Source organism: Ictidomys tridecemlineatus, chromosome 3 (genome assembly GCF_052094955.1).
Source record: "Ictidomys tridecemlineatus isolate mIctTri1 chromosome 3, mIctTri1.hap1, whole genome shotgun sequence".
Classification (NCBI taxonomy): domain Eukaryota; kingdom Metazoa; phylum Chordata; class Mammalia; order Rodentia; family Sciuridae; genus Ictidomys; species Ictidomys tridecemlineatus.
The window spans coordinates 157,364,478-157,378,740 of NC_135479.1; the positions used below are offsets into that span (position 1 = coordinate 157,364,478).

The window sequence follows — 14,263 nt, forward strand, 5'->3', positions numbered from 1 at the left end:
GATGCCTAAAAAACTTTAGTAATTGAGTCTCTGGGGGTCTTTCCTAGACAGATACATCACACATATGTTGCTGTATTTTTCATAGTTGAGTGGAGAGTGTGTTCTGTGTGATCCTTCTTGAGAGGAATACAACTTAAGAAAGCTGACATATGGATTCCTCCAGTCTCCATGTATTTTTTTCCTCCCATGAACCTCTGCATGTTCTTACTACAACTCTGTGATAAAGCTTAGTCATGAATTCAATTACATAATAAGAAACATGAGTCCTTCCAGGAGTCTTCTAACAGAGCGAGGACATCCAATATGCATGCTATGAATATTTACCTATCAACGTTTATAGAATGAGAAGATAAATTGAGCTTTCAAAAGGTAGAGGTATTATTCAGATATACACACAGGTATACACATATTCTGTAGGTATACACCAAAATTTGTTTAATCAGTTTGATCTCTCACCATATTTCTCAAATTCTCAAACACCACTTTGACTTACTTTTAACTCATCCCTTCAAATTATAGATATTTGCTAGCTTTAGGAGAATATAAAGAAGGAGCCACTCACTCTTAGGGTAATTTCCAATCAGGAGATCCAGAAAGGGCAGAACTCCAAGATATTTTTTAAAATGAAGGTGAATCCATAAGAAATCCAAGGATTTCCTGGTTAGATGTGAGCAGTCCCTCTTAGGTAAGCCTTTGGGATCCTCTCCACCACGTTTGTCTTGCTCTGGTCCAAGGAAGAATTGTGAAAATGATGCATTTACTGGTCCCTGCTCTCTATTTGACCTTGGAGCCCTTCAAATCAGGAGGTCTAGAAAGGGTTTCAACAATGGCACAAGCCCTATGGATGCTTATAACATCCCAGGAAAGCTTTCTTCTTTTATAGGTGAAGAAAGAATTAATTGTACAACTTCTGGTGCTCTAAAAGAAACCACATTATTGTCGTGTGTCACTCTAATGCAGACGATTTTTCTGGTTACATTAAAAAATGCATTAGTGTTGATGAAGTAATAGCCATGGACTAGATTCTTTTATTAATTTATATTGGGAAAATTCTACTCCTGGCTTACTTTAAAAGAATTTCTCTTTAAACAATTAAAAGAAATTCTTGACCTTTTAATTGAACTTTGGATAGCATCTGAAGGAACTTACATTCAATCAGGAAATCTTGGATTTCTTATGGCTTCATTTTCAAAAATACCTTGGAGTTCTGTCCTTTACTGAGAACTGGCAATGGGGTAACCGTATTGAGCAGTCCTTCTTGGGTGGGCCTTTTGGTTCCTTTTCATAGTCGTCTCACTCTGGTCCAAGGAAGAATTGTGAAGCAATGGGTTTACTGCTCCCCACTCTCTATGTGACCTGGAAGCCCTTCATGATAGCCAAGTTCGTCTGCAGTCTGGAAGTAGAGAGCATCACTTCCTAAGTGTGTCTGGGCTGGTTTTTATCTTTATTTCTTGTCTAACTCCTTGTTTGATGTCAGGTCTTGTGTAAGCAAAGAGGACTTACGGTCCGTAAGTGGGCTTTGATACAGAAGTCCCTAGAGCTCGTCTACGTGGTGATTTCCAGCAATGTGCAGCTTCTGAGGGAAGTTTTCTTCCTAAGCCTTTGCACTGTTTCTGCTCCTACTTTGTTGCCTTCCATCTTTCACTTTTCTCTCTTCTCTTCTTTCACTGGTTGCATTGTCAGATGTCTCCCCTCAGCTGGTCATAAATGTTTATCTTCATACTCATTGCACTTGCAAAATGTAGTGTTGTGAGTCTTGCTCATAATTCTAAAAACAAATGAAGCATTTTACTGTATTTACCTCTTTATAGCAGCTTAATAGAAATGCCCTTTATTCATGTGAGCCTAGATTCTTTCAGTCATGTTTGAACAGGGGATTGTTTTGTTTATTTGACTTCATTGTGTCCTTCTGGGTCAGTTGCTGCAAGGAAAGTATATTTCAATTGCTGATACGTACGCCTACCTAGAACCAATTGAATGCCAGTAATAGTTGGGTTCTAACCAAAGTGTAGGTTATGTATGCAGGCCCTTGTGTTCAGGGGATTGATTAATGAAGCGAGTGTTGGGGGATTCATTGTTGCTTATGGCATTGTTAGTTTCAGAAGAAAAATTTCCTGAGGATTCTAGTAGTATAAAATCTGACTTTCTTAATTCTCAAAAAGAAATAGTTATTGTATTATGTACATTGTGGCCTTTTGTATTTTCCTTTTCAGTTTTCCAGAGAGATGGTCCTTCAGAGCCTACACATCTGTTCTATATTTTGACCCCTGGATGAGAATATTCATTCAAGCCAAAAGAGTTCAAACAAAACACCTATGTTATTGCCTCTACCAACCCAGGTAACTCGCCCTCCTTCAATTATATTCCTAGAGCTTTAATTTAGAAAATTGATATACTCCCCCAAATTGTCAAAGTGAGGGCACTAGCTTTGATAGTAAGATTTTTATTTTGTAAGCAAAATTAAAACTGCATTCAGGAAGAATCTCTCTAGCAAAGAGTTTTTGCTACAGAGTGCTCACATATGACAATATTTGTCATTAATTGGAACACACTGAAGTGAGCATTCAAGGTTAGATAATCACCCCAAAGCAGGAAGTTGTTTTTCACTTCAGTGAATCTCATGTGCTTTTATTATGATTGATTCCATCAAGAAATCACAGTTCACTTATAATTTCTCATATAATATATTTGAATTATTAAATAATATGTAGTCTGTGCTCACATAATGATGTTTTGTTCAATGATGGACTGCATGCATGATGGTGGCCCCTTAAGATACATGCCCCATCAGGAAGCAATGATTGAATATATGTATTTACGTATATTATACATATAGAATGAACATCTATTCATACACACTTGGTTTATTTATATTTAATTTACTTTTTTGTGTTTTAGTGTGAAAATTTTTAAATTTATATTTTCTTACCAAAAAATATATTATCCAGCTATTCATTAAGTCAGAATGGTCATGTTTTGTGCAGTTATTCACTTATATGCCAAATAATTATAAAAAATCAGAGAGTCTGATCATCCTCAAAAGAAGAAATACAAATGGCTGACAAATGTATGAAAAATATTCACTATCATTAGCAATTAGGGAGATGCAAATCAAAACCACACTGAGATTTTATCTCATATCAATGAGAACGGCCACCATCAAGAAAACAATAATAAATGCCAGAGAAAATATGAAGGAAAAGAAACACTTTTACACTGTTGGTGGGACTATAAATTAGTACAAGCACTATGGAAATCAGTATGGAGGTTCATCAAAAGACAAGGCATGGAACCCCATATGACCCAGCTATACCACTCCTTGGTATCTATCCTAAAGAATTAAAGTCATCTTAACTACTGTGATACATTCATATCCATGTTTATAGCAGCACAATTCACAATAGCCAAACTGTAGAACCAGCCTGTTTCCATCAATGGATGAATGGATAAGGAAAATGTAGCATATAAACACAATGGAATTTTCTTTAACCATAAAGAAATACAAAATTAAGTCATTTTCAGGAAAATGGATGGAACTAGAGACCATGATGTTAAGTGAAATAAGTCAAACTCAGAAAGTCAAGGGTTATATGTTTTCTCTCATGTGTGGAAGCTAGAGAGGAAAAAGAAAAAGAAAGGTGGGACTGGATCAGTAGAGCAAAGGGACCAAGGTTGGAGAATGAGAGGGAAGGGAGAAGTGCTGGAGAGTGATAGTGGCCAGATTATATTGTTCTATTGTGTGCACGTATGAATATGTAGCAACACATCCTATCATTATGTCAACTACAATGCACCAATAAAAATGTGGGGGAAAAAGAAAAAAAATCTGTATGAGATTGTACTCTACAAAGCATAAAAAAGACAGGGTTAATTCTAATTCTAAGGAGTTTAATATCTACTAGGAGAGACATTTACTTGCACACTGTCTATATATGTGTCTTTGTACCTGCATTAGCCTTTGATTTCTTCAGTGATCCTGTGGATTGGTTTTCAATCACCATTTTAGACATCAAGACAAGAACTCAAATAATCTGGCTCCAGTTCTTTATCTTTCCAAATTTGATGCTCCTTTTCCTCTATCACATTCACTCTTTATAGTAGACCAACATTTTTCATGTTGTCTTATTTTCATGAAAAAACATTTGCTGACCTGGAGCTTTGCAACCATTAGTGTAAGTATTAAAATAAAAAAAAATAGACCTCTGTGTTTTCCTCATGACAGTTTTACTGATTCCTCAACTGTTTTACTTTTTGTTTCTAATTATACCAAAGATCATCTTTTGAAATTAAAGTATACACAGCTGAACTTTCCCTGTACACCCGTTTCTGTGTTCCTTAGCAAATATCAAAGCAATGTTTCCTTTCAGTCTCATTCTTCTGGAAGGGACCCAGGATCTCTTGGATCATTCAGGAGAGCTGATTTTTTCAAATTAATCATTCTTCTCTTAGAGGACATAGGTAAAAAATAGCTTAAACCAGTAGAAAATGTGAATTTGTCTCTTTCCAAGGGAATTTTAGTAAATTGAGTTTCATCCAGCAAAATTACTTCCCTCAAGTGATAGGTGTTTCCAATTCTAGTATGTTTTTTATTCTCCTTTCAAAGTAATATTCTTAGATATATAGTACCATGAATAGAAACTATGATGTACATATATATGTATGTTTGTATGTATTTGTTTGTTTTCATAAAAGAAATTCAAAGAGGCTTAAATCTTTGCCAAGTTTTATTTAGAGTGCTGATGAACTGTTAAATCTGATATTTGTTATCTACCTTGTAGAAGGATGTATTTTGTGACCTTATACCTTAGGGTTTGCCTCTCTATTTGCTTGCCATCTTTACTTATATATAATTTCCATCAGATTCTCTGGTGGCAGAAGTCTTGCATAAGAAATATGTGGAATTCCCTAATGGGACAACCCCTATTTTTCTCTTTTCTAAAAGACACTGTAGCTCCAATGTCTGCATTAAAATATAATAAGAGCTGGGATTGTCCCTGTTTGACCAAAGTAGAGGCATTTAAAGGGTATTAAAAAGTGATTGCTCTGTCCACTTGGCCATTTCTGGAAATGAAATGGGAAACCAAGGTTGCCCCTAAAAGAACTCTGTCATCCTGAAGTTTTATTTACAAGAATATGTGACTACTCTTCATGATCAATTATTCTTCTACACTTTTGTAATAAGCAGGAAAATGTCTGGATCCATATGGGTCTGTAGTTGCTTTATCAGTAGCCCTCAAATATGCTTAACAAGTTCAGAGGAGGACTGGAGGGGAATTTCTGATGTCATGTCATTGGTTTCCTTCCATATTCTGTTCAGTATTTTTATTAGTGACTTGGATAAAAAACAAATTTGTGTGCTTCTTGAATTTGTAGTTGACCCTGATCTAAGAGGAATGTCTTTTATCAGGTATAACAGAAAGAATATGTGCAAGAGTTGAAGTCCAATAGATATGTGTGATATAGACAATGTATAGATCAGAATTATTATGTGAATAGATTTGACAATGATTTACATGAAAAATTGCATGCACACTTTAATTGACCACAAGGTCACTACTAGCTGATAGTGTTTCGGGGTTGCTAAAACATGGTTTTGGAATACCAATAGGATAGAATACCAATCCACCGTGTTGTGCTTACACTATGTTTAGAGGGAGATGCCTAGACAGGAATCCTTCAAGAGGGACACAGACTTACTAAAAAGTTTCTAGCTCATAGGAAAGTAACTATCTGGTGAGAGAATAGCGATGGAACTGAGGCTTATCCATGGAAGAGAGAGAGTTTACAGCTGAGTGGAAACATGAAATGCTATCATGTGATAGTTGGAATTCCAGAAGGCAGAACTTGAAAGCTAAATGAAAGTAGAAGACAGTTACAAATGGCTCCTCATGGAGTGTTAGGCTGTTTTTACAAGGAAGAGACAAATGGATTTCCTTTTTCCATTGGTGTTTAATATAAAGATAGTCCTAGGAGTCATGCAGTAGGGAGTGTTAAAACTGCCTCACCGTCAACATTGACTCAGTGTTTCAATGCCTGTGATGTTCTGGAGAACAGAAATGATAGACCAGTGTTGCTCAGGATATATGTTAGTTCCACGGACCTCTTTGCTGAGTATACGCAGCATTTGGTCCTCTCAGGGAGTTTTCAACCATAAAATTCAAAGCTTCTCCATTGGGTTGAATTTGGGGACCAGTCACTTGAGAAGGGCTTTACTGCTCATATGGCTTCCTTAGGTTGAGCATGCGTCCCTAGTCTATTTAGCAGATTAGGGATTCAACTACTAAATCTAGTGTGTCCAGGATAGCAGATTAATTTCTGTGGACACCCATGGCACAGGGTATAGCAACTCATAGAGGGCTATGAATGTAGCATGAGATCAATGAAATGCCTCATGCCCTCCAGCACTAGAATAAAGTCCCACCCCAAAAGAGCAGTAGATATTTGTCTTTTGAGGGATCTAGATTGTGGAGGGGATTATTAGCTTAGGAAGAATTTTAGCAAGATGATTTCTAGCATCCCTTTTAACTTACAATTTTATAGACCTCTAATTCCTCTTTTATAAACCTCTACTTAAATAATACAGAGAGGTTCAGAAGTTCAGAACTGTACTTGTCTTGTAATCTTTTTAAACTTAAATTTTAAAAAATATTTTCTACTAGCCAAATTTTTTGGACAAATGTATAGCTATACAAATTAAATGTCAATAAATTTTAAATTTCTGCAAGTTGTTTTGATCAATCAGTCAGTCAGAATGATGTATCATGCTGTACTCCACTTTGCCAACAAAAAGCCTTAAAAGTTACTCAATGTTTCTTTCTATTTTTAAATTCTCTTGTGGGAGAGAGTTATGTTTTGTTCTTAAAATAGTAAAATGAATAAAATTTCAAAAGTAAAGAATTAGTTATGGGGGAAAAAAACTCAAGTAACAAAGAGCTTCCTTTATAAACACATTTATTCTGTGTTCTAACAATCCATTATCTCTCCAAAAGGAGAACCTCTGCTACGAGTTTACTAAATACGATTGCAGATTATTTTCTACACATTAGCATGCATACTCAGTCCTTTTATTAAAAAAATACAGCCTACTATTTTCACTTAAAATTAATCTTGGAGATCTTTGCCATCATTAAATATGTCATAGTATTCTGTGGCTTAATTATTTTCTTATTGATGTACATTAAGAATTTTTAGGGTTTACTCTGTTATAAACAAGGCTAAAATGGACACGCTTAGGCGTCTTTGAACATATGTATTTATGGTCATATGCAGTTATTTCTGTAGAACAGATTATAGAAGTGAATTTCTGGATCAGAAGGAATACATACCATTAATCTTGATGGCTGCTATTAATTTATCCTCTAAGAACTGGGAATCACTTTGTTCTTATACCAACAGTGGGTAAGACTGCCCTTTGTCTCATTTCAAATCAACACTTAACAGCCAGACATGGTGGCGTACACCTGTAATCCTAGAGTTTAGGGAGGCTGAGGCAGGAGGATTGAAAGTTCAAAGCCAGTCTCAGCAAAAATGAGGCACCAAGCAACTCAATGAGACCCTATTTCTACATAAAATACAAAAAAAAAAATTAGGGCTGGGATGGCATGGCTCAGTGGTTGAGTGCTCCTGAATTCAATCCCTGGTACCCACCGCATCCCCACTCTCCCCTCAAAAATCAACACTTAATATTAACAGTGTTTTCTTTTTTCATATGTGCTTTATCCAAGGAGCAAAATTTTTTTATATTGTTTTAGTTTTTATTCTCTTCAATATTTTTCATTAACCATGTTTTCTAGGTCTTTGGAAAGAAAATATTGAATATGCTGTTTTATGCTAAAAGCAAACATAACCAAAATATTTAAATTCAGTTTCACTGGTGGAAAACAGAAGGTGAAATATATGAGATGAAAAAGAGTGGAGGCCTGAGATATGCCCAAAGACACGGAATTTATAGAGAGATGATAGAAAGATGGAGGCAGAGGCTGCGAGCTGGCTTTATGGACAGAGAGGCAAGTAAATGCAGAGGGTGGACACATGATGAGTTTGAAGAAAAGTCCAGCCACTGAGGCACGGAAGGCCTGTCCTGGAGAGGACACACTTCCCTTCCCCTCCACTGCAAAGACTGAAGAGTTGAGAGCTGACTGGGTTCTCTTCGTTCTCCTCCATGGATGCCTCACACTGGCCTTTTATCTTCAAGAGTCCAGTTGTAGGAAAAATAGAGGAAGTGCCAAGTTTACGCAGGCTCCCAATTCTGGATGTAGATTTCAACAAACATTCTTTCATTTATAAGAGGCAGATTCGTTACTCTGGAATTATAGAAGTGAGTGAGTACATACACTTAATTAGCTTGTGTGAATGGTAGTGAGCAATTGTAAAATTCAAATTGCACACGGGCATGCAGATCATCTGGGATCAGGCCACCTCACTGACGGACATGGGAGACAGCACATTTTGGGGACTTTGCTATTTAAAATTAAGCACTAATACAGAGTTGGCACCTTTTGTGCCTCCTTTCCTTTCTATAAAAAAATACTTAAATAGGTTAACTCACATCATTTTGAAGAATTACCTCATTGTTCAGTCTCCTCTTGATTTCCTCCTGATTCTGAAAAAAATGATTTGATCTAAATTAAATGATTCAAACCAGATAAAGCATGAGATTTGAATGTGTTTTCTTTTTAAATGATAATTCTACTATGTAGTAACTAAATTTTTTTTATATTTAAACTTAAGTTTTACTGTTTTCTTAATGTAATAGAGACTAATTTGGAATACACATAGGATATTACTTAACTGAATAATGTTCATTGTAAAAGAAAACCAAGGAAATAAATTGATAATTATTTTACGTTAGACTTTATGGGTATTTCTTTCCTGTAGTTACCCATATAATCATCTCTGAAATGGTCTTAAATTTAGCAATAACAAAAACAAAGTTATTATAACTTGCTTTATTAAGCCACTGAAGTAGATGACTATAGGATGATACGTAAGGTTTTTTTGTTGTTGTTGTTGTTTTATTTTGGGTTTCGGGAGTAAACTCAGGGGCACTTGACCACTGGGACACATCCCCAGCCCTAGTTTGTATTTTTATTTAGAAATAGGGTCTCACTGAGTTGCTTAGCGCCTTGGTTTTGCTGGCTGTGAACTCGTGATCCTTCTGCTTCAGCCTCTAGAGTCGCTGGGATTATAGGCATGCGCCACCATGCTTGGCTATAGTTATTTTTTAACATTAGCCTTTCTATGTTTTAACTCAGCAAATTTCTGTAAGTCCTTCCAACTCTTAGAAGAAAAACAATTCATCCACTGACTCATTTCATTTTCCCATCCGCAGTGCACTTCTCCAAAACACTTATAGGGGAAATTAGATAATAATGAGGTATAATGAGCTCTTACTGTGAACCAGCTTTGTTCTAAGTTCTCTAGCTGTATTGACAGCTTTGCTTCTCATAACAGCCCTGAAGATAGGCACCATTGTTATCACCCACTCAGAGATCAGGAAGTAGAATCATTGGAAATACCATCTTACACTACAGTAAGGGGTACACCTCACCTTGAACCCAGGTAGATGGACTCCAGACAGTTCTACTTTTAACATCTAATCATGAAGTGTTTTCTGTCTAGAGTATATCTTTACTGTTTCTGTTGAGATAATGGAAGAAATTCTTAAACTATAAACAGATTCTAGCTAAGAAACATTTAAATTATGTGTGACCTGTTTGATCAGCAATCAGCGAAACATTTGCATTACTGCTTACATTGTTTAAAAGTCAGATCATATAAAGGCAATTCTAAATCGAGCTATCATTTAACAGCGATTACTATTAACATAGATTCCAGAGGTTGGCAAACCTTTTCTGTAATAGGCCTGATAGTAAATATATGTGTGCATTCAGTCCTCTTACATAATTTTATTTTTTTGTCCTTTACTTTTAGAACCATTGAAAAATGAAAAGCCGATATAGGTCTGAGGCTGAACCAAGAGAAGTCAGTGGCTCAGTTTGGCTCATAAGCTGGTATAAATTTATTGGTACATATGGGTTTAGACTCCTGCATCTGCCTGAGCACACACCTGTTTTATACATCTTAAAACATTTTGGCTTCAAGAAAGATCTATAGGTCTTTACCTGCCTCTTGCTGAAATGTTGATATCTTTATTAGGGTTCTCCAGAGAAACAGAACCAATAGCATATAGTCAGTGACTTTATTGTGGGAATTCTCCCTCAGGATTATGGAGGTTGTGAAGTCCCACAGTCTGCAGTTTGCACACCAGCAGACCAGGAAAAACCGGTGGTACAGTTCAGCCTGAATCCAAAGGCCTGAGAAGGTGGTGCAGCTTTCATTCTGAGACTAAAGGCACAGGAACTAGGCAGGGAGAGATGCTGATGTAAAACCTGGAGTTCAAAGGCCTGAGAACCTAAATTTATGATGTCCTGGGTCAGGAGAAGATGTATGTCCCAGTTCAAACAGAGATTACCTTATCCTTCCTTTTTTCTATTTTGGCCTTCAGTAGATTGGATGATGCCAATCACATTGATGAGGGAGGACATTCTTAAGCGACTTACTCAGAGGCTAGTCTCTTACAGACATCCCCAGAATGTTTTACCAGCTATCTGAGCATCCCTCAGCCCAGTCAGGTTGACACATAAAGCTAACCATCATATGCCTTGTAAACATTGAAGATGTCAGAGAATTATGCACTGCTGACATTCCCAGAGTTTGAGAGTGAACGCCGCTGCTTTAGGAGTTGCAAGGGACTAGACTGGGCCACAGGTTCCACAATGCCACTTTAAGGGACTAGCAGAGGTGAAGACAAGAAGGAGCCTTCAGCAGTGTGGCTGCACCGAGGAACTGAGAAAGGTCGATGGATCTAAGATCTGTGTTCCAGGGGCTGACAAGTACTTTGAGGCTACAGAAAAAGGGAACAAAAGGAAGGGTGGATGTGTTGCATAGCTGGGATTTTTCATAGCAGGCAAAACAGACACTGTTGATCAGACAGTTATCAGATTGATCATTATCTCAGGACTGGTTCCATAAAACTCCAGGGAAGTCAGCATCCCCTGAGAGGCCAATTTGGTTCCCACTGTGAGATGATTGCTCTTGCTTAAGGGAACAGCCTTGGTTTCCCTCATGGAGTGACTGCCCCTGCTTAGGGGGTGAAGTCATCATGGGGTGATCTTTCTTCAAGGCTTGCTGCTGCTTTGGGGTCATTTTGGTTCCTTGTCATAAAGATGCTTATATAGAGATCTGTTGTTCCTGGATCCAAGCTAAAGAACAGCAGAAGAACTCAGGAGGAAAAAAAAAAATGTCAAAAAGGCAATACAAAACCAGGGATGGACAAGATGGAGCTAGTTAAGTCAGTGCCTGGACCTTCCTTCACTGAGTCCGCAAAACAAATATTATTCCGGAATGTTTCTTTCCATGATGGTTTAAACAAATATTTAGAAGCCTAGTTCCAAGAAAAGTCCTCTATAACAGATTCAGATAGTGTCAACTGTGTTCATGGAGCCTCTGTTCTGCAGAACTCTTCTAACTCACACTTTGTTCTCTTGTGTTTATAGAAATATACATTTTTCTTTTTCCTTGATTGCTCTAGAGCTCTTTGCTGTCACTAAAACAATGGACCTTGAAAATAGGTTTTTTGAGCAATAATGTAGAAAATGTGCTCTTAGTAGCTTTAAGATGATATGAATGTATGTTTCTGCGCAATTCAGTTAGAGATAATTGTTTGGAGACTGGGAGAAGAATTTTATCCAGTGCCAATGATGATCTGAGCAAGAGGGCTGTGCATATTAACCAGAAACTTTGACAATGGAGCACTAGCATAATTTTTTTTCTATTTAAGAAAATGACCATTTTATATGTACAAGTGAACATGTGTGGGGGCAGAGATTTTCTTACCTTGTTCCTGAAGTTCCCTTACAAAAGTACCATTACCAAGTATTAAAAGGCAAGGGATTACTTCTTAGGTATAAAGTTTGCTAATTTACCAGCTGGATGTAACTTACTTGATGAATCTTCCTTAATAATTGCCTATCTCTGGAGTATGTAGTAAGTTAAGGAATATTCCCTTATTCTCTTACATTACTTTAAAATGACATTATGACTTGATTAGGTTCTTTTTTTTTTCTTTCCAGAAAGTATCTGTATGTCACGTGTTCTTTTAAAGGAACACTTAAAAATGAAGTAAAAAAGGCAGAAGAAGCAGTAAAGATCGGTATGTGGTTACCTGTGGCCCACGACACTACTGTTCATTCACTCAGCAAATGTTAATCAGGCACTTATGAGACATTCGCTGCTGTAGGTGATGCTGGAATTGAATGTCATTCCTACCTCTGAGAAACTTCATAACACATTCCTTTATCTTTATCCCTTTATCTCTGGGTTTGTTTAATTGTGATCTGATTTGTTATTTTAAGCATGATCCTGATTATACTTGGAACTCGTTGAAAACCTGGTGGTCGTGATGCTGTGTTAGATCACAAGTGAGACCAGCATCACATCTACTTTAAAAAGGCTCTTCTGCACATTCAGTCCTCCCACAGCAAGGACAAAGCCATGCTTCCCCTGTCATCTTGGGGTAGAAATAGCTCTCCATCATATTTCATAGATTTTAGAGCATTTTCAGTCAGCCAAAGGTTGACACATACTTTTGAATTTATGTGTAAACTTAGGTTCTATAAATTGTCATGCCTAAGAAGAAGCCCAATAGAAGAGATTTAAAAGGCGTATGAGCTATGAAAGGTTTTCTGAGATTATAATCAGTATGCCATCATCTCTGGTCATGACTGTGTGTATAGAAAACGCTCACTTAAAAATTGCTTGTAAGAATCTCACTGTATTATAACTAACTATTAAGCTTCTGCTTGTAGCTGAACTTTCACTGAAAGAAGCACAAATCAAAGTAAACCAGCCCGACATAACTTCTTCATCCTCTGCCAAGGTATGATGTGGAAAGAGTGATCTTAAATGGCAAACAACACCACTTGCTTTTTCCTGGGCATAGATGTATGTCCCTTATCATTTACTTCCTAAACTCTTAAACACAGATGAGCTCCAAAGATTAAGTTGATTTAAACACATACAGAAAAGTTGAATTCAGAGAAAAAAGAGACCCAGCACATAGGGGGATGGCTGAGACAGCAAAGATGAACGAAATGTGGGTGAATTTGATATTTGGGGAAGAGCAACTTATTTAAAAGGAAAGTAATAACAAGAAAAGGAGAAAATAATGAAAAGCTAGCAGGAAAAAACTAGCCTATCCAGTCTCCTTGAAAATATCTATTCAACTTTCAGCTCTCCATGGACCCAAATAAATGGGGAAAGCAAGAAGAGGACTAATAAGCAGTCCTTCTTTCTAGTGCTAGGAATTATATCCCATAATTATGAATATTAATAACAATGCTTCCAGCTTACAAAGCTCTTTTCTTATGAGTTGCTTTGCACAGTTCATAAACATTCTTTGTAATCCTTGCAATATGCCCATGAGTAAGATAAGTTATAAAGAACTATTATTATTAATTATAGTATATTGCAGCTAAGAGAAAAGGAATATTGCTGCAGGATATGTATTGTAATCTTGCTAACTTTTACAAAAATTATGGTACAAAGCTTTCCTCACTATGACTCATTGAGCAGAATATCTATTTGCTTGAATACAAAGGGATGAGCAGGAATATGGGGGTTGGGGGCGGGGAATGCTTTTCTTCACCACCTTTTTCTTCCACTGGCTAAATGTCTGAACCTTTTCAATGACTTGCCCTTAAGCTTTCAAGGGCCAGGGTCGGATCTGAAAAAGCTCCCTCCTAGCTAAGGGCTGGGAGTAAGGGATCAAATCAAAGAGCTGTGCTTGGTAATGCCTCCAAGCTAAATCTATCTAGGTTTTCTCAAGATTCTCTTACCTTTTCTTTTCTTTCTTTCTTTCTTTTTTTTTAAGTTAAAGGTAAACCTATCTTATTGTTATTGATTTTTTCATAGTTTAAGCTTTTTTAATTTTGTATCTAAGAAATCGATTCCCTTTGCTTTCTGTCGTTGAGAGTAGAGAGAAACAGATTCTAATAGGCCAGACCCTTGCTTTGCTGCCTCTGCCTGCTTCTTCTCACCACCCCTTTGCTCTGTGCTGATACCAGGAAGGGTGGGGATGTCTTTGACTAGTTTGCTTTGTTGCTCTGAGGTGCCCTGGTTACTTTTAATGCAGAGAAGGGAGCAAAGCAGAATGACCTGAATTTTTGACCTTTTAAATACTTCCAGGCAGTTGAATTTGAAA

General features: G+C 36.9%; 1 protein-coding gene across 2 annotated transcripts in view; it reads left to right on the forward strand.

Annotated features, from left to right (window-relative positions):
• The window catches only part of Morc1 (MORC family CW-type zinc finger 1), a 148,249-nt gene that overhangs the window by 39,988 nt on the left and 93,998 nt on the right, over positions 1–14,263 (forward strand). For both annotated transcript variants that reach the window (XM_078044264.1, XM_078044265.1), the window contains exons 9-11: positions 2,214–2,339; positions 12,135–12,214; positions 12,870–12,940. In XM_078044264.1, coding sequence (XP_077900390.1) covers positions 2,214–2,339; positions 12,135–12,214; positions 12,870–12,940 — 277 coding nt within the window. The remainder of the gene's footprint in view (positions 1–2,213; positions 2,340–12,134; positions 12,215–12,869; positions 12,941–14,263) is intronic.